This window comes from Neoarius graeffei, chromosome 6, assembly GCF_027579695.1.
Source record: "Neoarius graeffei isolate fNeoGra1 chromosome 6, fNeoGra1.pri, whole genome shotgun sequence".
NCBI lineage: Eukaryota > Metazoa > Chordata > Actinopteri > Siluriformes > Ariidae > Neoarius > Neoarius graeffei.
In genome coordinates this window covers 11,999,261-12,023,562 of record NC_083574.1, presented here as the reverse complement: position 1 = coordinate 12,023,562, position 24,302 = coordinate 11,999,261, and the positions used below count along the sequence as shown (strand labels likewise).

Genomic DNA, 24,302 nt, shown 5'->3' with positions numbered 1-24,302 from the left:
AACTAGAAAGAAATCAGCCCCAGGCTCACTCTCACTTCTGTGTACCAATTTGTGTATTTTTTAATACAATCATTGGTGGCGCTGTTGCACTTGGCTCCATGTACGTCCAACATCATACATTTGTGAACAGAAAATAATCTTAATCTCATACCGATGTATTTTTAACTTTTGAAAGATACATTTTCACCAACTTTACTCAGTGCGTTTACATGCACATAGAGAAAATCGAATTTCTGCCGTAGCTCGACTGAAATCGAAGTTCTAAATGCCATGGAAACACCTTAGCTCGGCTGAAATCGAACCGAACTGGATTTCTCGTAATTGAGCTACGCGACCTAGATTATGCGATTGTAGCCGAGCTACTTAGTGCATGTAAACTCTATCGAGCTATGTAGGCGAGCTACTTACTTCAGCACTGCCCCTTCCGGAAGTGACGAGTGACGAGACCACAAGCGGGAAACACAACAGCCTCGGTCGGCATGACAACAGTAGTAGTAGCGAGCAGCAGAAGAGATCAGGAGGAACAACATCTCTCGATGTTGCTGTCCTCGTCGTCGTTCTTCTTGTGAACACGGAACTGATAACTTTGTTTATACTCTTGAATAGCTCTTCTTCATGACGACAACCGGAAGTGTACCAACACGATCGGGCGTGTAGCGCCACCTGTGGCTTGGGTGCACAATGTACCTCACACAATAGCTCGATTTCCTTGTGTGCATGTAGGATTGGATTTCTCTGGCACCCCTGCTGGGACCCTTAGCTCGATTACCGACAGTAGCTCGATTTGGATGTGCATGTAAACGCACTGACTGTCTCACAGCTCCCGGGTCTGGGGTTCGATCTGAAGTACTCCGGATTCTTTCCATGTCAGTTGGGGGATTGGTGATTCTAAATTGCCCATTGGTGTGAATGATGAACTGGAATGGACTGTTTGTCTGATCGAGGGTGATTAGTGTTCCCAGTGTCCACTCTGACCCTGACCAGGATAACGATTTTATTGACGGTAAATGATTGATACTGAGATGAAATGAAATTAATTTGACATTCAGTCACATTTCTGAAGTCTTCATAAATCTTGTCAGTGTGCCTTCTATAATATTATGCATATTTAATACAAACCCACATCAGCCAATTTCTTTTTATGTACTTAGCTAATGAGTTTGGCACCATTTCTTACATAATTTATAGTGCTCATTATGGTTTAATTGAGAAAGAGATTAGTGTGCACTGACAGTTCTGTGACCAGATGATTAGAAGATATTCTACTGATATTCTGCTTGAGCAAATATCTGTTAGATTAATAAGGCCTTTACCAAAAATTAACATCTTGTTAACATCTTGTTAATGTGGATCAAAGGAGTCAAAAGCATCTAAACACACATACTGTTTGCCCTCATATAGCATGCCCTCTGCTGGACACAAATATAAATCATAGACGTACATCTCTACTGTTCTTGTGTTACAGAAAGAGATTGTCATGAAGCATATTATATAAGCTTCAGTTTTTTAGTTCTACTTCTCAATGCTTTCTTTTAGATTATCACATTAAGTTCGCTGCAGTTACTACATCTTTGGTGGTGTAGTGGTTAGCACTGTCGCCTCACAGCAAGAAGGTTCTGGGTTCGAGCCCCATGGCCGGTGAGGGCCTTTCTATGTAGAGTTTTCATGTTCTCCCCATGTCTGCGTGGGTTTTCTCTGGGTGCTCCGGTTTCCCCCATGGTCCAAAGACATGCAGTTAGGTTAACATGGGGCAGCCTTGGGCTGAAGTGCCCTTGAGCGAGGTACCTAACCCTTGACTGCTCCCTGGGTGCTGTAGTATGGCTGCCCACTGCTCTGGGGGTGTGTGAGTGTGTTCACTGCTTCAGATGGGTTAAATGCAGAGGATGAATTTCACTGTGCTTGAGTGTGCATGCGACAAATAAAGGCTTCTTCTTTCAAGTGACGGATTGTCTCTGCTCCAGGTATGAATTCATTTCGCAATGCATGCTTGAAGAATAAAAGCCTTTTACAACAACTCTTTGATTGTTACATAAAGAAATATAGGAAGCTACAAAGCAGGATTGCGAGATCATAAGCATTCTAGATGTAGCAGGTGATTTTTTTTTTTTGCATCTGACTGACGGTCATTAAATTAGGGTCATTGCCTTTTACAGTTTTGACCATTCAGTGTAAATGTATCTACTAAAAGACAGATCAGAGGTTGGTGTAAATCTCTCTCTCTTCTCTCTCAACTGATTTCACTCATCACTATTTCCAATGACTAATCACTGAGCACTATATATATATATATATATATATATATATATATATATATATATATATATATATATATATATATATATTCCATTAAATCGAATTGCACATGAGCTGATAGCCGATGAGACACATAGCAGAATAACTGTTTTATTCTATCCACATTCACTGCATTTTGAGAAACAGAGCATTTTTTATTTTACATTTTTGCAAATTCAATAAGTAAAAACTTATAGCAAAATGTCCCACAAAATCATTTCCGTTTAGAATGTAAACAAACCAGCAAAACGACAGTAGCAATTTGTGAAAAATGCGATAATAATAATTCTTGAAAATTTTAAGAAATACGTTCTTGCCATCAAATACTTTTATTCCATATTTTGGTGCTTTTTTTGTATTTTTGGGGATTTTGTGAGTAGTTTTTATTTCAGTAACATGGTCCGCCATTTTCTTTTCTTCTTTTTTTGGCAGTTGGCAAACCAACTTAAAGGTGCAATACCACCACCGACTGGGCTGGAGTGTGGAACAGGACATATTGGGGGAAAAATATTATTTTATTTAGTTATTTCCGTTTCTTTTAAATACTTGATAAAGTGATATATCTGACTTGATGTGCTCCACCATTTTGTTTTTCTCTACTCATGGTATATGAGCTGATAGCCTAGTAGTAGAGTAGCCAGTCAGACTGCACAATTGCTCATATCCAGTGAATGTAGATAGAAGATTATATATATATCATAGACCACAGGTTGATAGCTTTATTGTTTGTCAAAAATCTGTTTTGCACACACTTTCATCCATCCATCCATGATCTATACCACTTATCTATCGGGGTTGGAGGGGCAATAAACAGTTGACTTCGGGTGAGAGACGGGTTACAACCTGAGTAGGTCACCAATCTATCATAGGGCTAACGCAGAGATAAACAACCATTCACACTCATATTCACACCTCTGGGCAATTTAGAGTAGCATCTAATATAAGAATAGTCTTTTATTAACCAAATCCAACAATTGCCCGTCTAACAAATGATTTTTATCAGACAGTAAATAAGCTTCACGTTAATGGATTTTCTGTGCTTTATTCGAGTACAAGGAAATTCTCATCAGTCAAAAAGTCCCATATACGTTTTTTTCGTATGTACGTTGGGGAGTGCCTGTTAGAGAGCACACTCTGTCTAGGCCGTCGGCATGGTGAGGTAGGGTGGCCAGTTCCTTTCCTCTCCGCCTTTAACTTCCCCAGGGTTTCCACCAGGTCCCCATTCACTGCTGGGTGGACAGGAAGCAAGCCCCAGATGACCATCCGAAGCGAGGCTCGAACCGGGGACTGTTCGCTTGGCGGTCAAGCGCTCTAACCACTTGGCCACCTCACCTCTACTCTCGTCAGTAGTAAGCACCAATACAGGACAGAACACTATCGATAAACATGAGCTTAAAAAACACTTTCCCCTTCAAATTATTCTTTAATGGAAAGGTTCTCAAAATATTTGCAACCAGAGAGACCTCTCTCTCTCTCTCTCTCTCTCATTATCTCTAGCCGCTTTATCCTGTTCTACAGGGTTGCAGGCAAGCTGGAGCCTATCCCAGCTGACTACGGGCGAAAGGCGGGGTACACCCTGGACAAGTCGCCAGGTCATCACGGGGCTGACACATAGACACAGACAACCATTCACACTCACATTCACACCTACGGTCAATTTAGAGTCACCAGTTAACCTAACCTGCATGTCTTAGGACTGTGGGGGAAACTGGAGCACCCGGAGGAAACCCACGCGGACACGGGGAGAACATGCAAACTCCACACAGAAAGGCCCTTGCCGGCCACGGGGCTCGAACCTGGACCTTCTTGCTGTGAGGCGACAGCGCTAACCACTACACCACCGTGCCGCACCAGAGAGACCTTTAACTGTAAATTAAAATTTCGCAGATCTCCTCATTACAAATTTCTTTTACAAACTGTTTTGATTTAACAAGAAAGTAAACCTCCACCAAGCCACATATTATCAACATCAAAATTAAATCACTTAAACCTAGAATAATACTAAAGCTGCCCACCAACTTTAATCAAAATCCGTTCAGTACTTTTTGAGTTACGTTGAGAACGGACAAAAAATCCTGGATCCACATACATATCTGGATTTGCATCAAAATCTAATCAATTATTTCTTGGTCCATGTCTCACTTTTCCTCCAAATTTCATCAAAATCTGTACACTACTTTTTGAGTTACGTTGGAAACAGACAAACAAACGGAGGTGGAAATGTAACTTGCTCCAACAAAGTTCATCGCATCTCATTATCTCTAGCCGCTTTATCCTGTTCTACAGGGTCGCAGGCAAGCTGGAGCCTATCCCAGCTGACTACGGGCGAAAGGCGGGGTACACCCTGGACAAGTCGCCAGGTCATCACAGGGCTGACACATAGACACAGACAGCCATTCACACTCACAGTCAATTTAGAGTCACCAGTTAACCTAACCTGCATGTCTTTGGACTGTGGGGGAAACCGGAGCACCTGGAGGAAACCCACGCGGACACGGGGAGAGCATGCAAACTCCACACAGAAAGGCCCTCGCCGGCCACGGGGCTCGAACCCGGACCTTCTTGCTGTGAGGCGACAGCGCTAATCACTACACCACCGTGCCGCCTCCAACAAAGTTGTCGGAGGTAAATATTCGGGCTATCTTTTAAATGTGTGCAATAATATTTTGCCAATTTATTAGAATTGTGGAGCTTTTTATTCCTGAACTTTCCCCTCACAGAACTTTTTTTTGTATTTAAAGCATCTACGCAGAGCCATGGCCTCATTTTCGTTTCTAAAAGCCTTGACACCTCAAGAATGGCACAAGAATAGTTTTAAGCGTTAACAATGAATCTAATATCGTAATTTTATATATACCGCTATACTAAAACACAGAGCTGACTGCAACTCCGATCCTCCATTTTGATCTAATTTATCGCCATGCCATGTAGATGTGTTGCTGGCGGGTGCAGCAACATGACAGAAGATGGATTTACGTTGTACTAATGGCCCAAGAATGTTCAAACTACAAAGATTTGGACGCGTTTTGCGAGAAGTTCACGGGCATATTGAGCACCTATGAAGTGGTCTCTCCTCTGCTCTGCACATTTTACTAAAGAATCATACGAGACCTCTGATCTGTTGAGGAGCGTTGGCTATAAGCCCGTATTGAAAGAGGGTGCAGTACCAACAATTAAAGAAAAAGAAAACAAGAAAAGGAAAGTATATGTTTTATTTTATTTTTTTAAAGTGAGTTCAGTTGCACCAGTTCTTCTGGAGCATGAGCTGAAGGTTGTTGCTAAAACCCGGGACAGGACATATCACTCGGGCAGTGACCTCCCCGCGGTTGTTGCTAAAACTGGTGACATCCCGTTCCATCCCGGGTTTTAGTAATTGCTTGAGCCGAGCAGTAATGGTGGAGTAGTCAGTATCCAAATGAGTGGAACAGCCGCCTGATTTCTAAACTAGATATTGTTGCCATCTCGCCCTTACGTAGAAGAAGCGAATGAACGGAGAACTGAACGAACAACTGAAAGTCAGATTGTTTCAAAACAATCGGCCACAAGATCGGCCTTCAAGAAGCGAGAACGCAGACGGGTAAGCTCCGACTCTCATTTGGATACAAAACAACAAAAACAACACGTTGTTTACCTGCATTTAGATTAATACATGTAACTCGGGGGTGGCGCGGTGGTGTAGTGGTTAGCGCTGTCGCCTCACAGCAAGAAGGTCCGGGTTTGAGCCCCGTGGCTGGCGAGGGCCTTTCTGTGCGGAGTTTGCATGTTCTCCCCGTGTCCGCGTGGGTTTCCTCTGGGTGCTCCGGTTTCCCCCACAGTCCAAAGACATGCAGGTTAGGTTAACTGGTGACTCTAAATTGACCGTAGGTGTGAATGGTTGTCTGTGTCTATGTGTCGGCCCTGTGATGACCTGGCGACTTGTCCAGGGTGTACCCCGCCTTTCGCCCGTAGTCAGCTGGGATAGGCTCCAGCTTGCCTGCGACCCTGTAGAACAGGATAAAGCAGCTAGAGATAATGAGATGAGACATGTAACTTGTGTTGTGTGTTTAAGTTAGCGGTATAAGATTATTTAATTTGCTTCAGAATGTGATTGTCTCAGTTCATCTGATTTTTTAATTCGCCTTTTACGTTTTATCAGTGAAAATGCATGCATGTACATGTATGTTGCATAAGTTATAACACCTATCCTGTTTTAATGAGGGTCAACCCACAATCAATGAAGTCAAATCAGTCTTAGTTGAGCAAGTCGGAAACGGTATTCCTTACTTTCACCATAAATTTTTATTTATATGACTTTGGTTTATAGCTGTCAAAGGCGTTGGCCTTAAAACCGGTTACCGCTGTGACGTCACGCACTCAGGGCTGGCTGGCTCAGCAGGGCAGCTCGAATGCCAACTTTGCCGTCTATTTTAACTCTCAAAAAATATATATATTTTTTATTCCCATTTATGCAGCATACAAGAGTCAAGGATGGAGATACTATCCACTCAGAAATTTATTTAAAAATAAAGGTTCTGCGTATCTCCTTTAAGTTGTCAGTAGACTCAATAATATAAGCATATGTTTTTAAAAAAAGGTTTACATTAAACATATTCATTTCAATTGATCAGATGCAAATCTGACTGGGAAGAAGTCCACATTTCTCTCTTCAACTGTCCAATTGTGATGCTAAATGTCCTCCCATCTATCTCTCTTTCTCCCTCCCCTTCTCTCTCTCTCTCTCTCCACTCAGTGCATATCCCATCAGTGTGCTTCTTTCCTTCCTTCCTTCCTTCCTTCCTTCTTTCTCTCATTTTCTTTCTCTCAACAAGGTTCATGGATTAACCTACGAGGACTTGTTTTGGATTTCATAATGAACGCTACGCTTTTCCTCGTCACCCCTGTGTGCTACTTTCTCTTTTTCTATTTCCTTTTCCACAGTGAGTATGGGGATTGCTATGCTTTCCATGAGAAGATCCAAAAGCCTGCGCTACTTGTTGCTGAATATGAACATGTAAAAATATAGCATGCCGTTCATCTATAAAACATTCCCACGCATACGGAAAAAAATTGTGATGTCATGATCTATCTATTTTTACGAAATACAACTTGTCAGTTTCTTGCTGTTTGTCAATCAGGCTTAAGTGTAGGAAGAATAATCAGTGTTTGATTCTGGTCTTTTTGATTTGGAAAACGTTTCTTTAGTCTGTCCTTGTGAGAGCAGCTGAATTACGGAAGGTGCATGCAATTATGCTGTGTGTGTTTTGGTTTTGTTATTTGCAGCATTAATTTGCAGTTTCACGTCGACTGATTTGGCAAATGAGGTCTATTTAAAAGCCAATTGTTTGCATTCCTTATAATTAACTTTTCTCAGTTAAATAAGATGCTGAACATAAGATAAATGTATTTAATGAAGTCAGAGTCCTAATAAATGTGTAGTAAATCAACAGGAAACTATTTGCCAATTTTTTTTTTTAATGAACCATTTTACAGGTGGAATGTGTTCCAAGGCTGAGCATCAACTATTTTCTGACATCTTCGCCAACTATAACCAGTACATCAGACCAGTGGAACGTGTCTCTGACCCAGTGATAGTCCAATTTGAGGTGTTGATGTCTCAGCTCGTGAAAGTGGTAAGTGTCTGAAAGGGAAAATACAAGGACAAGCCAGCATCTTTTGTTCAGATTATATCCAGATTGCACTGTATCTGTTTTAAAGCCTCATTTGCGAACTGGTGGATTTAGTGAAGCTTGCAGAAAGAGGATGGTCTCTGTCACAAAGACAAATTATTCAGCGAGGATCCCATCTGACAGAATACTTTCATGAGGCTAAATGGAAATACAATCAGCTCTGACGTCTAGTGAAGTAATGAATTGTCATGTACATGTGATATGTATGTGCATTGCGCTTGGTGTGTTCAGTGTGCTCAGTGTGCTGGTGTTTTCCTGTCCACCCACTCGAATAGTTATGAAATTAGTCTGGGTCACAGGTTCCATCTTCAGACAGCAGCGCTCTAAATTAGTCCTGCAGCTTTAACGCCTGGGTGCAAGCTGTCGGTACGCTCAATGCTTTGGCTGGAAATCGACGGATCTGTCACAGTCAATGGGCATGTGATTGGCCAGGAGAAGACAGGACATGTCAGCTTTCCTCACAGCTCATCTCATCTCAGTCTCTCATCTCTCTTGCTCTCTCATACCGTATCTCCATTAGGAAACTGGTTGCCTTTTCTGCCAGTTGGCAACTGTCCATATCTATCTATCTATCTATCTATCTATCTATCTATCTATCTATCTATCTATCTATCTATCTATCTATCTATCTATCTATCTATCTATCTATCTCATGTAGTTTCTCGTCACTTGACATATAATGTTTCACACATTTTCCATTTTTTTAAATCCACGACTCATAATTCAAGTTGAACAAGAATAATCAATAAAGTTGAAAAAGTGTCAAAAGCAAAAAAACAAGGCTCAGGAATACTAGATACAAGTAGAAGGGCACTCGGTAGAGTGCATACCGCCGCCAAGCCACATATTATCAACAGCAAAATCCAGTCCCTTGAACCTAGGATAATACTAAAGCTGTACACCAAATTTCATCCAAATCCCTTCACTACTTTTTGAGTTACACTGGGAACAGACAAAGAAGTTCTGGATCCGCATACATGTCTGGATCCTGGCTCTACATACATATCCAGATTGGCATCAAAATCTAATCAATTGTTCCTTGGCTCATGACTAAACTTTCTTCAAAATTTCATCAAAATCTGTTTCTTTTTGAGTTACGTTGGGAACAGACAAACAAATAAACACCAACAAACAGAGACAAAAACATAACCTCTTCCAACACAGTCATCAGAGGTAAAAATGCATGGTAAGACTTTGCAATGAGATATTGACACAATCATCATCTTCTTCGCCAGCACTGTTGCCAGGTCAGAGTCCATGTGGACCCTATTGAGCCACGTCATAGTACTTGGAGCATAGTTTTACACTGGATGCCCTTCCTGCCCCAACCCTCCCATTTCTGGACTTGGAGAAAAAAACATTCACACCTATGGACAATTTAGAGTAGTCAGTTAACCTACCTGCATGTCTTTGGACTGTGGGAGGAAATCCACACAGACTATGCAAACTCCATGCAGAAAGGCTCCATCAGCCACTGGGCTTGAACCAAGAACCTTCTTGCTGTGAGGCAACAGTGCTAACCACTACACCACCATACCACCCAGGTATTGCTACTATAAGATGTAAATAGGCACACCAATCAGAACTAATACGAACACATTCACAACAGTGACAGGACATGGAGTGAAATCATGTAACCATAACACATATAACCATGACTCTGTCTGTCTGTCTGTCTGTCTGTCTGTGTCTGGCTTGTCCTTAATATTCTCTGCATTGTTCCTTATTAGCTCATCTGACCGACAAGCGATGAGCTTATGTCATCATGTGTTGTCTGTCAGGCGTCATCCACATTTTACGAAAATTGCTTCTTCTCTCTCAATTCTTCATGGATTTTTATTCTTTTTGTCAGGAAGTTAGGTCTGCCTGGGGTGCCTATAGCCTCTACCCAAATTTTCATAATTGCAATTAATAATGAAGATATGGAGTAATTAAGCCCTAACTAGCAGTTTCCACACAAATCACTTCTTCTCCCTCAATTCTTCACTGACTTTGATTCTTTCCAGCATGAAGGTAGGGGTACCTAGGGTGCATATAACTTCTACCCAGATTTGCTTCATTACAATTATTAATGAAGTTATGGACTAATTAAGCCTTAACAAGCAGTTCAACAAAAATCGCTTCTTCTCGGCCAGTTCCTCGCCGTTTTGGATTCTTCCTGGCAAATAGGTTGGTATTCCTAGGGTGTATATAGCTTCTATATTTACTGTAGCTTGTATATCATGTATATAGCTTGCAACATTTATTGCGCAAGGTGGCCCACTTTAGATTGTTCCTTCTGGACTAAATGGGGCCAGAGTGAACTACGCTGTCATTGATGGTCTCGTTACGGAATGCTTCCACATAGATGCCTGTTAGAAAGCTAGAATCCTTCCAAAGAAGTATTGAAGAACCCATTTTTCATACTATAAGAAGGGTTTCTTTGACGGTTCTTTAAATAGTTCTTTAAACTTCCTAAAGGAACCCTGTTTGAAAGTGCGTTTCCACTTAGAACATTTAAAGATTCCCTTTATGGCTCTATATTGAAGTTTTTTCAAAAAGTGCATTATGCAAGTACAATTTGAGGAAGGTAATAGCTGTAGTAATAAAGTGCTATTCTAATAAAGAACCTTTTTGATGGCACTCAGGTCATCCATTTAAGGTCAGTCTGCAATTAATAAGAACGTTAAGTATAAATGATTGAACTTGCTTTGAGAAAGGTGCATTCTGGAATGGCTGTACATACAGCGGATATGAGGGAGATAATCTGCTGCTTCAGCAAACTCGAGGTGAGAGCAGAAGAAAAACATGTCCTTGGGAAATTATTTGTGCTTAGTGCACAGAAAGTGGGTTTAAATGATGATGCAATGCTGAAGACATCTCAGACTATTTCCCTAATCTAGTCTGAGCAAAATGTCAAGACATGCACTTTGTGATGAATTTTTGGAGTATTATTTCTCTCCATCAGCGAATGCATTCTAATCTCTAATCTCATACACACTAAATCTAATCTTAAATTTACACTGCTGTTATTATTATTATTATTATTATTATTTTAAATATATGCATTTGTGATTTGATCAGGACATTTTGTTAAATATGTTCTCCAAATTCAGGTAACATAAATGTCCTTCCTGTATCTCAATAAACAAGCCTGGGAGTATTCTTAGGGATATTACTCATCACAGAGACTCCCTTTCCTCAAAAGACGTCAGCCTTTTCTGGGATCAGGGCCATAACCAGAATCAAAATTTTAGTGAGTGACAATCAAGAACCTTTTCACATATTTTCGCATATCTTCCTGTGAAGACACAACTTTGCTCTATGCCACTAATATCCATGTTTCTATGGAGAAGATTCAGTGCCAGATAGAAAAGGAACCACACTTTAGGGGGGGTGAAATAAGCCAGATGTCCAGGTGGTGTTGCTTTTCACTTGTGACACAAAGACAACACGTTACACTGAAAGGAAATCATTTTTTTGATAGCTTCATTCTTGCATCACTTTATCTTTACCTGCTTCGTGAAAAACAATTAGCAGTGAATTGGCAAATTTCTGTCGTATAAGAGGAATAAACCATGTCACTGCCCACACCGTTGTGTTTGATTCCTTACTCTGTTTATAGTCGATGCTTCCTCTGTGTTGGAAGCCTGAATTTTCCGACTAACACAATACCCCAGGATATGGATAGACTAATGACCCTTTCTCAAGCGGGAGTAGAAGTCAAAGGGATCGATAGCTCACACCAGTCATACATGTGTGTATTAAAAGTTTGTTCAAGTTGCTTCCTATTGAGATTTCATTTCATTGTACATCGGTTTAGTAACCAGCACAGTAATCTTTTGTTCTCCTATATAATTACCAATATAACAAATATTAACTAGAAGGGTACTCGGTAGAGTGCATACCTCCACCAAGCCACATCTTATCAACATGAAAATCAAATCACTTGAACCTAGGATAATACTAAAGCTGGACACCAAATTTCATCCAAATCTGTTCATTACTTTTTGAGTTATGTTGGGAACAGACAAAAAAAAATCCTGGATCCGCAGATACAGTATATCCAGATTTGCATCAAAATCTAATCAATTGGCCCATGGATCACCTTTCCTTAACCTTTCATTAAAATCTGTTCACTACTTTTTGAGTTACGTTGGGAACAAGCAAACAAACAAACAAACAGAGGTGAAAACAAAAAGTTGGTGGCGGTAATGAAAAATAGACATGACAAAAACTCAGTTTCCAGTGATTGTGGATTCTCCAGATGGCATGCACATGTGAACAGATGGATGTTTAAATAAGGGATACAGGGAAAGTATTGGGGGATTCAAATCTTCTTTGGTATGCATGTCTTTCTCAGGCATCTTCTTACCTCTAAGCCTTAGCATCCCTACAGCAGCAGCAAGCATGTGGTGCCAACACACTGCACAAACAGCCCAAAGCTCCTGGTGTGCTGAGTTCTGTGTCTGTAAGCAAAAGGACTCAGGTGGTCTTTGGTTCAGCTCGCCCCAACAGGGTCCAGACCATCTGTGAGACATGGAGGACACAACTTGTTCTTCTTAGACTGATGCTCATTTACTTGTCATCTTAAAAAAATGCTCTGATACGAACATCATATACTTTGTGATATATGTTATATAATCCGAGTGTATGTTCTTGTGATAATGAATAATGTGCAGACCGGTATCAATGAGCGATGTCATCAAAAATGAGCGCAAGACGCTGTAAATGTATTGACGCAGTAAAAGAGCAGTGAAACAAGTGTAGAGACAAACTATTGCACATGCGAACACTTCAGTTCTGCGAGCACTGAGCACTGAAACATGCACACTTCCTTTCCGCTTACTCATAAACTTCTACACTTTGCTCATTAGTCAAGAAGCAAATCATGGCACCATGAGCTCATTTTGTAATGATCATGCTCGCTGATACTCAGGTCAGTCATCTTCATGCTTTCTATTACAGACATGATTAAACACCATGACATCTTAAACATAAAACTCAGCATGAGGGATTCATTGCTAGCGGCACCCAGCATAAAATGTTTAATGGTGCTCCTGGTTGCTTAATACTAAATGTGTGACTCATTTACATATCAGTATCGTTATTTACGAGTACAAAAAAAGTTTGTAGTCACTTTGAAAAAAAAAATGGTATCAATGCATTCCTACTTCCCTTAATTAGGAAATTTATTGTCCTTCTCTTATCCATTCATCTAACTATCCATCTGTATCCACTCTCTGTCTGTCCTGTCTGTTTTCACAGGATGAAATTAACCAGATTATGGAGACAAATCTGTGGCTAAGACATGTAAGTTTTCTTATTAAACAGCTGGCTATGGTATTTATCAGGAACTTTATCAGGAACACCCATCCACCTGCTGTTTTATGCAATTCTCTAATCAGCCAATCCCTTGACAGCAGTACGATGCATCAAATCATGCAGATACAAATCAAAAGCTTCAGTTAATATTCACAATGTTCAAACATCAGAATGAGAAAAATTGTCATCTCAAAATGTGACTTTCACTATGGCATGGGTGTTGGTTTGAGCCAGACGGACTGGTTTGAGTATTTCAGAAACTGCTGATCTGGAATTTTCACACACAGTCTCTAGAGTTTACACAGAATAGTGCGAAAAACAAAAAACACTGAGTGAGCGAGCGACAGTTCTGTGGGTGGAAACGTCTTGTTGTTAAGAGAGGTCGGAGGAAAATAGCCAGTGGTGTGTTTCCGAAAAGCACCTTAGTGATAAGAGCATCTTAACTAGGAGAGTGTTCATTGTGCTGCTCGCTCTACCATTTAACGATGATCTTTGTGCTACGATGCTTTTGAGAAACTCAGCACAGATTGGTTTGAACTGCCAGGAAGGATACAGTAACTCATATAATCATGCTTTACAACTGTGGTGAGCAGAAAAGCATCTCAGCATGCAACAGCAGAAGACCATATTGGGTTCCACGCCCGCCAGCCAAGAACAGGAATCTTAGAATCAAGAACAAGTTCCTATTAAAGGGGCCGAATGTATTCAGTTATATCTAAAAAAAAGCCTCATGTATCACTCCATTCACCTAAAGCTATTGCATCTCATTGTGTGACTGCTTGTATTATTTCATAAAGCTCTAAGGAATTCATCCCTTGTCTGTTGGATGTCAAGTAACATGTCCTGACCTGCTCATAAAATGGGCCATAAAGCAAGTGTCCCATTTTAAAAGGAAATGAAAGTCAGGAAAAGGAACAGAATCACTCCAGTTAAACAAAGACCGATTGAGTGAATGCTGAATGAATGTTTAAATGAATTAATGAATATAATTATATATATATATATATATATATATATATATATATATATATATATATATATATACACACACAGAGAGGCAAAAAAATATTGAGTCAGCCACCAGTTGTGCAAGTTCTCCCACTTAAAAAGATGAGAGAGGCCTTTAATTTTCATCATAGGTACACTTCAACTATGAGAGACAGAATTGGGGGAAAGAATCCAGGAAATCACATTGTAGGATTTTTAATGAATTAATTGGTAAATTCCTCTGTAAAATAAGTATTTGGTCACCTACAAACAAGCAAGATTTCTGGCTCTCACAGACCTGTAACTTCTTCTTTAAGAGGCTCCTCTGTCCTCCACTCGTTACCTGTATTAATGGCACCTGTTTGAACTCGTTATCAGTATAAAAGACACCTGTCCACAACCTCAAACAGTCACACTCCAAACTCCATTATGGCCAAGACCAAAGAGCTGTCAAAGGACACCAGAAACAAAATTGTAGACCTGCACCAGGCTGGGAAGACTGAATCTGCAATAGGTAAGCAGCTTGGTGTAAAGAAATCAACTGTGGGAGCAATTATTAGAAAATGGAAGACATACAAGACCACTGATAATCTCCCTCGATCTGGGGCTCCACGCAAGATCTCACCCCTTGGGGTCAAAATGATCACAAGAACGGTGAACAAAAATCCCAGAGCCACACAGGGGGACCTAGTGAATGACCTGCAGAGAGCTGGGACCAAAGTAACAAAGGCTACCATCAGTAACACACTACGCCGCCAGGGACTCAAATCCTGCAGTGCCAGACGTGTCCCCTGCTTAAACCAGTACATGTCCAGGCCCATCTGAAGTTTGCTAGAGAGCATTTGGATGATCCAGAAGAGGATTGGGAGAATGTCAGATGAAACCAAAATAGAACTTTTTGATAAAAACTCAACTTGTCGTGTTTGGAGGAGAAAGAATGCTGAGTTGCATCCAAAGAACACCATACCTACTGTGAAGCACGGGGGTGGAAACATGCTTTGGGGCTGTTTTTCTGCAAAGGGACCAGGACAACTGATCCGTGTAAAGGAAAGAATGAATGGGGCCATGTATCGTGAGATTTTGAGTGAAAACCTCCTTCTATCAGTAAGGGCATTGAAGATGAAACGTGGCTGGGTCTTTCAGCATGACAATGATCCCAAACACACCGCCCGGGCAACGAAGGAGTGGCTTCGTAAGAAGCATTTCAAGGTCCTGGAGTGGCCTAGCCAGTCTTCAGAGCTCAACCCCATAGAAAATCTTTGGAGGGAGTTGAAAGTCCGTGTTTCCCAGCGACAGCCCCAAAACATCACTGCTCTAGAGGAGATCTGCATGGAGGAATGGGCCAAAATACCAGCAACAGTGTGTGAAAACCTTGTGAAGACTTACAGAAAACGTTTGACCTCTGTCATTGCCAACAAAGGGTATATAACAAAGTACTGAGATGAACTTTTGTTATTGACCAAATACTTATTTTCCACCATAATTTGCAAATAAATTCTTTAAAAATCAGACAGTGTGATTTTCTGGATTTTTTTTTCTCATTTTGTCTCTCATAGTTGAAGTGTACCTATGATGACAATTACAGGCCTCTCTCATCTTTTTAAGTGGGAGAACTTGCACAATTGGTGACTGACTAAATACTTTTTTCCCCCACTGTGTATATATATATATATATATATATATATATATATATATATATATATATATATATATATACCATATGGTATTCAATTAAAATGAAAGTACAGCAATTTAGACAGACTTGGGACAAAGGAAAATAAATATGCAAATCGTCGTCCTGTTTGAGTGATAATCAATTAGTAACATTATGAACCATTTATCCTTATCTGTGTCTTGTTATTTGTTGTCATGTCATCAGTGACAAAGGCTGTCTGTCAACCTGAAGGGAGATGAAGAGGTCAGCGTCTGAGATATCATACAGAAAAACTAATGAAAGACAAGAGTGCTGTCTTGTTATTGACATGTGTGAGCTGACTTGTACACGGCATAATGTTGTACATGTGGGCCATAACCTTAAAACATCCTTCAGGTCTGTGGGAGAGTAAACAAAAGGAATATGATACTGTGGTTAACACAAATGATGCCATAAGCATCTTCTAATTTAGCTTGTCTTACCACCACACGGTATCACGAAACACTATTGATTTTTACATCAACAGCATGGTTGAATTCTCAGTTCTGATTGGCCAGAAGGTCTTAATTCCTTTTCTGTAACATCAGCTCTGACTGTAGTTCCAACTGTAATTCAAATCACACATTTATATTAAGACGCTAGTTACCTCCATCAAGGAGGTTATATTTTCGGTATGGTTGGTTTGTCTGCCTGTACGTAGGATTGTGCAAAACCTACCAATCTGATTTCCATGAAACTTGGTGGAAGGGTGTAGCATGGGTCCAGGAAGACCCCATTTGATTTTGGAGCAGATCCAAATCAGACAGCAGAGCCATGCATTTAGTTTCCCTTTTCCTAATGTTTGCGAGATATGGCGCTTGGCCTTGGTCAGTCTGCACTCTCTGAGTGCCCTTCTATTTCTGAGATGTTATCGTTTCTGTAGTAATAACTTTGACAGGGATATATATGAATCAGTCAATGAAATCAAAATCAGTCTGTGAGCTAACCTCTAAACTTTTATGTAAGCCTGTAATGTTTATGTAGATGTAAGTCAGTTGTCATGAAGGGGGTATGTAAATGTTATGTAGCCTAAGGAAACCTTTACCTGGAAGAGCATACCTAATATTTGCAATATTTTCATTTTCCACAGATCTGGAATGACTACAAGTTGAAGTGGAATCCAAAAGATTTTGGAGGTGTGGAGTTCATCCGCGTCCCTTCTAGCAAGATTTGGAAGCCAGACATTGTTTTATATAACAAGTAAGGGCAAAGCGAAGTTAACTTTCAAAGTGAATCAGGAATTTCAATCTCCAAATTTTGCTGTTTGGGTAGAATATGATATAATAAAGAGGCCATGTCTAAAAGAGGTTTCAGAGTTCAGACTGTTTTCATTCACCTGTATTTATCTCTCTCTCACAGTGCAGTGGGAGACTTCCAGGTGGATGATAAAACCAAAGCTCTTCTTCGCTACAATGGAGATGTGACGTGGATTCCTCCTGCCATTTTCAAAAGCTCTTGCAAGATTGACGTCACCTACTTTCCCTTTGACTACCAGAACTGCACCATGAAGTTTGGCTCATGGACCTATGACAAGGCCAAGATTGATCTGGTACAGATTGGCTCCACAATCAACCTGAAGGATTTCTGGGAGAGTGGGGAGTGGATGATTATTGATGCTCCAGGCTACAAGCATGAGGTCAAATACAACTGTTGTGAGGAGATCTACATTGACATTACCTACTCGCTCTACATCCGCCGCCTGCCTCTTTTCTACACCATTAATATGATCATCCCATGCCTGCTCATCTCATTCTTGACCGTGCTGGTATTTTATCTTCCATCAGACTGTGGTGAAAAAGTGACGCTTTGCATCTCAGTTCTCCTCTCCCTCACTGTCTTCCTCTTGGTCATCACTGAAACCATTCCATCCACCTCTCTAGTCATTCCACTGATTGGTGAATACCTCCTCTTCACCATGATCTTTGTCACGCTTTCCATAGTCATCACCATCTTTGTGCTTAATGTGCATTACCGAACACCCAAGACCCATACCATGCCACGATGGGTGCATCATGTATTCCTTCGCCTCCTTCCCAGAGTCATGTTCATGACCAGGCCTGAGCGAGATCCAGGAAAGCAGAAAAGTTTTGGGACCCCTCATCGATCAGGTTCCTTCCATTCTTCCACTTCCTTTCCCCAACATCTCACCAAGCAACAGAGCCTTTCAGGCAGCCTTCCTCGGCACACTCAGCTCTTGCTCAACACTGAGCTGAACACCCTGAGTGAAGCTGTTAAAGCTAGCTCAGGTTTCTTGTGCAGAGATGGGAGATGTACCTGCTGTTTAAAGCAGCTCTCTACGAAACTGCCCAAAGATGGAACTGGAGGAGTTGGAGTGGGCACGTTAGGGGCAGTTAGTGGAGGAGCAGGCATAATGGTAGGAAGTGGAGCAGGAGGAAGTAGCCCTTGTTCAAGCTCTGAGTCTCTGGATGGGGGAATTTTGACTCTCTGCACACTGTCGCCAGAAATTCGGGAAGCTATTGAGAGTGTTAAGTACATTGCAGAGAATATGAGGCTACAAAATGAAGCCAAAGAGGTAAGATGTTTGGGGTTTTTTATGCAGTTTGACTTTTAAATGAAAAACAACAAGTAAAAATGGTGGCCGATCACAACATACATTGCGCTAACCTAACTATGCATGCCATTATTCAAACTTCAGGCCTAATTCCTGACTTAAGTGCGTTTCAGAAGTCATGTAAGAACTGCAAATGTAGGAAGGAGTTTGAAACCAGTTTGTCTCAGTTATGTACGATTCTAACCCTGAACATAATTACAGTATAAGCTTAAGTATAAACTTGAAATCTTGAAATTCTTGAAATTAAGAGCAGCATCACTGACTGCCAGTTTGATGTAACCATAATACATAATGCTAAAATACATGTTTTGGACATTGTACATGCTGTACAATGGGGAAGCCATGGCCTAATGGTTCAAGAAGCAGCTTTGGGACCAAACAGTCAAAAACACTAGACAAATACAGTTCTTCCCTACTGTATATTACTGTCGCATACGTCAAGTGTATACTAAAGATACACAAAAACATCAACACACACACAAAGTTACATTGGTGCTGAGAGCGTGACAAAGACATCAGCCATGGTGGGCGCCATCTTGGATTACAGTATAAACTTTAAATCTTGAAATTCTTGAAATTAGACAATAAAGTTGACTTGACTTGAAGAGCAGCATTAACTGCCATAATACAGCATACTAAAATACATGTTTTGGACATTGTACACCCTGTACAACGGGGAAGCCATGGCCTAATGGTTAGAGAAGCAGCTTTGGGACCAAAAGGTTGCTGGTTTGATTCCCTGGACCAGTAGGAATGGCTGAAGTGCATGTGAGCAAGGCACCTAACCCCCAGGCTGCTCTGGATACCTTATATGTCCGCTCTGGATAAGAGTGTCTACTAAATGCCTGCAATGTATATTTAAAAAAAAATCCAGAATGCTATTTTAGGCAAGTATTAAATACAGAAGTACATATATCTCGTGGCATAATAACGTTGCATGCACAATTAACTGTCGGCACACAATATTTAAAAAAAAAAACTGCAAAATGACATCATCAGCTGGATCACGTGCTATTCTTGAATACTGACAGTAGAATCCATATTGCTGAATTTACAGTGATTATCGTGATAATTACAACTCACACTATGCAGCAAGAAACTGCAAATATTCTGAACTACTATTAGTTTATTTCAATGATTGCGTCTTCTCGTTCATATATCATCTTGGTAATGTTTTTACATTTTTTTGTATATTCTCTTTATTTTATTTTACATAATATTACATGTAACATAAAAAACCCAATCTGCTTCTAAAGTCAGCATTTTCTATCCCTTTTTTTTTTACTGTTTAAAGGCAAGTACTTGTATTTAAAGAAGGCATTCTAGATGCCATCGAGAAATCCTGTCTCTGACTCTTCTACTCTCGAAAAACCAGGCAACCACTGAGGTATAAACTACAGTGCCCTCCACAATTATTGGCACCCTTTGAAAAAATTAGTAAAAAAAAAAAAGGTTGAAAATAATCGACCTTTTGGTGTTTCATCTCACACTGAAAAAAAAATATCCAACTTTTAATTGAAATAAATGTATTCAGGGGCGGCACGGTGGTGTAGTGGTTAGCGCTGTCGCCTCACAGCAAGAAGGTCCTGGGTTCGAGCCCCGGGGCCGGCGAGGGCCTTTCTGTGTGGAGTTTGCATGTTCTCCGCGTGTCCGCGTGGGTTTCCTCCGGGTGCTCCGGTTTCCCCCACAGTCCAAAGACATGCAGGTTAGGTTAACTGGTGACTCTAAATTGACTGTAGGTGTGAGTGTGAATGGTTGTCTGTGTCTATGTGTCAGCCCTGTGATGACCTGGGGACTTGTCCAGGGTGTACCCCGCCTTTCACCCGTAGTCAGCTGGGATAGGCTCCAGCTTGCCAGCGACCCTGTAGAAGGATAAAGCGGCTAGAGATAATGAGATGAAATGTATTCAGAGAAAAACAAATCCCTCATCAAGACATAATTATTTTTAATTAAAAATTTCTCTGAAGAAATTTCTCATCTCATCTCATTATCTCTAGCTGCTTTATCCTGTCCTACAGGGTCGCAGGCAAGCTGGAGCCTATCCCAGCTGACTACGGGCGAAAGGCGGGGTACACCCTGGACAAGTCGCCAGGTCATCACAAGGCTGACACATAGACACAGACAACCATTCACACTCACATTCACACCTACGGTCAATTTAGAGTCACCAGTTAACCTAACCTGCATGTCTTTGGACTGTGGGGGAAACCGGAGCATCCGGAGGAAACCCATGCGGACACGGGGAGAACATGCAAACTCCACACAGAAAGGCCCTCGCCGGCCACGGGGCTCGAACCCGGACCTTCTTGCTGTGAGGCAACAGCGCTAACCACTACACCACCGTGCCGCCCTCTGAAGAAATTTATTTCAATTAAAGGTTAGATTTTTCTCATTTTTTCAGCGTGAGATGAAACAACTTCACCAAAAGGTGGATTTTTTTTTCAAATCCTTTTTTACTCATCTTTACAAGGAGGACTAATAATCGTGGGGGGCACTGTAGACTGTACGTATATGCATGTGAATTTTAATACTCTGAATGGGGAGCCATAAAAATCAACTTAAACACTTACATCACTCAACAATGAATACAAGAAACTTTCCTCATGCAACCATTGCTGTAAATGAAATTGTCACTGTTACACATTCATTAACGAGTGAACACATTAATATACACTGAGCTGCTAGTTTATTGCAGACACTAACCAATTAGCTGCACTCACTGACCCCTTTATGTGCACATTTTGGCTACACCATTCCTCTGATGGATAGAATGAAGGGTTTTTGACAAATTGTGCACAGAAATGACTACATTCAGTAATTATATACATACATTGTGTGATCTAGTGTATATGGTAGATCTACCAGATAAATGGCTGATGAGTGTAACTACAAGGTAAGGGTTCCTAATAAATTGTCAAAGTGAGTGTGAAATACATTAAAATTCAGTTATTTCCTGGGCGACATACAGATGCCTGGAACTAGCACCCATCAGTGCAGCTTCAAACAAATAAATAACACAAATCCAGTCATTCAGTAAAAATTGTCTCCTTAACGCAAACCTCACCCTTTCCTTGATGCCTTTGCATCAGTTTTTGGTATGAGGATGAAATCCTTTTTGTTCTGCTGACTTCTCCACCAGAGATATTTTTTTCATAATTCATGTCTGCTTTTTCACTCCAAATGTTCAAGGTCCAGGATGACTGGAAATACGTGGCCATGGTGATTGACCGAATCTTCTTGTGGGTGTTTATCCTGGTGTGCATTCTGGGAACAGCAGGACTCTTTTTACAGCCCCTCCTCATGGGAGAAGATATGTGATTCTCCATGAGCAATCTTAAATCGATCTAAAAAACCTTGAGAATAAAGCTTTCAACTTTATAAACAGCAAATCAAGGATGTCTACAGTGCTCAGCAGTCCACTTTTTTCCCCTCAAGAAAACGTCATTTCTAAAGTTCTTAAAGATCATCAGTTTTTCCTTTTTACATCGAATTTTGGTTCTGATGTTATCTATTGTATAGTGTTTTGTTATGCATCATGAATGAATGGATTTTCATGATTACTTCTTTTTTTAAATAAAACTCTGTAGCCTGTCGAAGTGTTGTCATAAGAACTGCATTAATGCACTGATGCTGGAAGCAGAGCATAACTATGCAAATTCTGTCACTTATATTTATATCTATATCTATCTATCTATCTATCTATCTATCTATCTATCTATCTATCTATCTATCTATCTATCTATCTATCTATCTATATATATATATATATTTGTCCAGGCTTTGTGGACAGTGACATCCAGTGGGTGTATTAGGCATTAACAACCACATCATTCTCCGATTGTACTACCCAGTATAACACATTTTTCATTGTGACCTAACAACTGGTTTTGAATGAGGATACGGTTGCAGATTAATTTCAAAAATAAGACAACGCTATCCTTTATGTTCTCTCTGCTCGTGCATAAAATGTCCCTTATCTCTGTAAAAGACTTGACCAACAGTGTATTAAATGAATTCAGTGTAAATCATTTGTGAATTTTGCAGATTTCTTGTTGATGTGAATAAAAACTCATATTACATTTTATTTCTTGAAGCTCCATCTGCATTTCTGCAAGATCTCTCAGAATTAACAAAGTTCCTATCAATCTATCAACAGCCTATAAATCTAATTAACAGTTATTCCATGAAATCAAGTCGTACATGAGCTGATAGCCCATGAGGCGCGTAGCGCCGAGTCGGCTATAAGTAAGGTGACCAGATTTCTCGAGTCTAAAACCAGGACCCTTTGCGTGTGACCATGATACTCGTGCACGCACATGCGCTTTGATGTAAACATGCGCCGGGTCAAACCATGGCTCAGACAGGTGCTTTTATCATTTTATCAATATTTCAGAGAATAATCAAGTATTATCTTGTTATCTACATGTATTTCTATCACAATTCAGTTAAAGTAAGAAAATCAGACAACAGATGTGGTGATAGGGAATAGGCCAATAGCCTAAATTCAACTGATTTATTTCACCTTTGTGAAAACGCCAAGAAAATGCATTGCTTGTATATTAACATCAACATTTTATGCAACGAACTTTTTTTTTTAAACAATAGGCTATGCATTGTAACAGGAACGAGCGCATGAGCCTAATCGTTGTCACCTCCGAACCTTTACCCAAAATGCCTCTGTTTAATCTTAACCAGTGTCGGCTATTCACTATTTTGAAAACGTGAACCCTGAGTTGACAACAGCATCAAACAAGTCAAGACAATCTGTGATACAGATTAAAGACAGATGAAACCGATGAAAGACAACAAAAAATGTTTCAGAAACACAACCCACCCACCCTAAAGAAGATGCCATTTTATTGCATATATTTACATGATGAGTGAATTTGCTCCAGTGGCGCTTTATTGCCCGAGAGTCTCCTGTGAAACTGCGAGCAAGTATCATTAAAATTAGCCCAGGTAATGAGCAAGGCTTTGAGCATGGTCATGCGATTCCTCTTGTCAGTCCAGGTGTTGCTCATGAGTGAAAATATTCGTTCAACTGGAGCATTGGTGCCAGGTAGGCACATGGCAAACTGGCAAAGCTGGCTGACATTGCTGTAAGGAATCTCCCTACTTTTGAAGTGCGCAAACATCTCCGCCCAGTGCTCATCCGTTCTAGTGGAAAAAAAAACGTTATAACGCGGCCTCTATATTGCAACACTGTACAAATAGATACATTGTAAGGTTGACTGCGCACACACGCTCATTGATGCTGAATTGCTAGAAGCTTTATTGACATCTCGTTGGCTATGTATGATCGCTGTAACCGGGACAGTTTGTTAGTGTTTGGTGTAAACCGGGACATTTCAGCGTCCTGACGGACCTTTGTCGGGACTGGGGACATGCAACTCAAAATCGGGACTGTCCCGGTAAAACCGGGACGTCTGGTCACGTTAGCTATAAGCCATGTACGATGAGATTGAGTGGAATAACTGTTTTATTCTATCCACATTCACTGGATTTTGAGAAATAGAGCATTTTCATTTTTATTTTTTGCAAATTCAATAAATAAAAACTTTATACAAAACATCCGGCGAAATAATTTCTACTTAGAATGTAAACAAACTGGTGAAATGACAGTCGCAATTTGTGAAAAATGCTATAATAATAATTCTTGAAAAATAAAAAAGATATGTTCTTACCATTACATACTTTTATTCCATATTTTGTTGATTTTTTTAATTTTTATTTTTTGCTGTTTTGTTTTTGAGTAGTTTTTATTTCATCCTTGGTTGGTTCAGCAAAA

The 24,302-nt window shown here is 40.4% G+C and overlaps 1 protein-coding gene across 1 annotated transcript; it reads left to right on the top strand.

Annotated features, from left to right (window-relative positions):
- Positions 1-7,761: 7,761 nt before the first annotated feature.
- chrna3 (cholinergic receptor, nicotinic, alpha 3) lies at positions 7,762-21,832 on the top strand. Its single transcript, XM_060923327.1, has 5 exons — positions 7,762-7,901; positions 13,206-13,250; positions 17,033-17,142; positions 17,302-18,475; positions 21,704-21,832. Exons 1-5 carry the CDS (start codon positions 7,767-7,769, stop codon positions 21,830-21,832), a joined length of 1,593 nt encoding a protein of 530 aa, XP_060779310.1. The 5' UTR covers positions 7,762-7,766.
- The last annotated feature ends 2,470 nt before the right edge of the window (positions 21,833-24,302 follow it).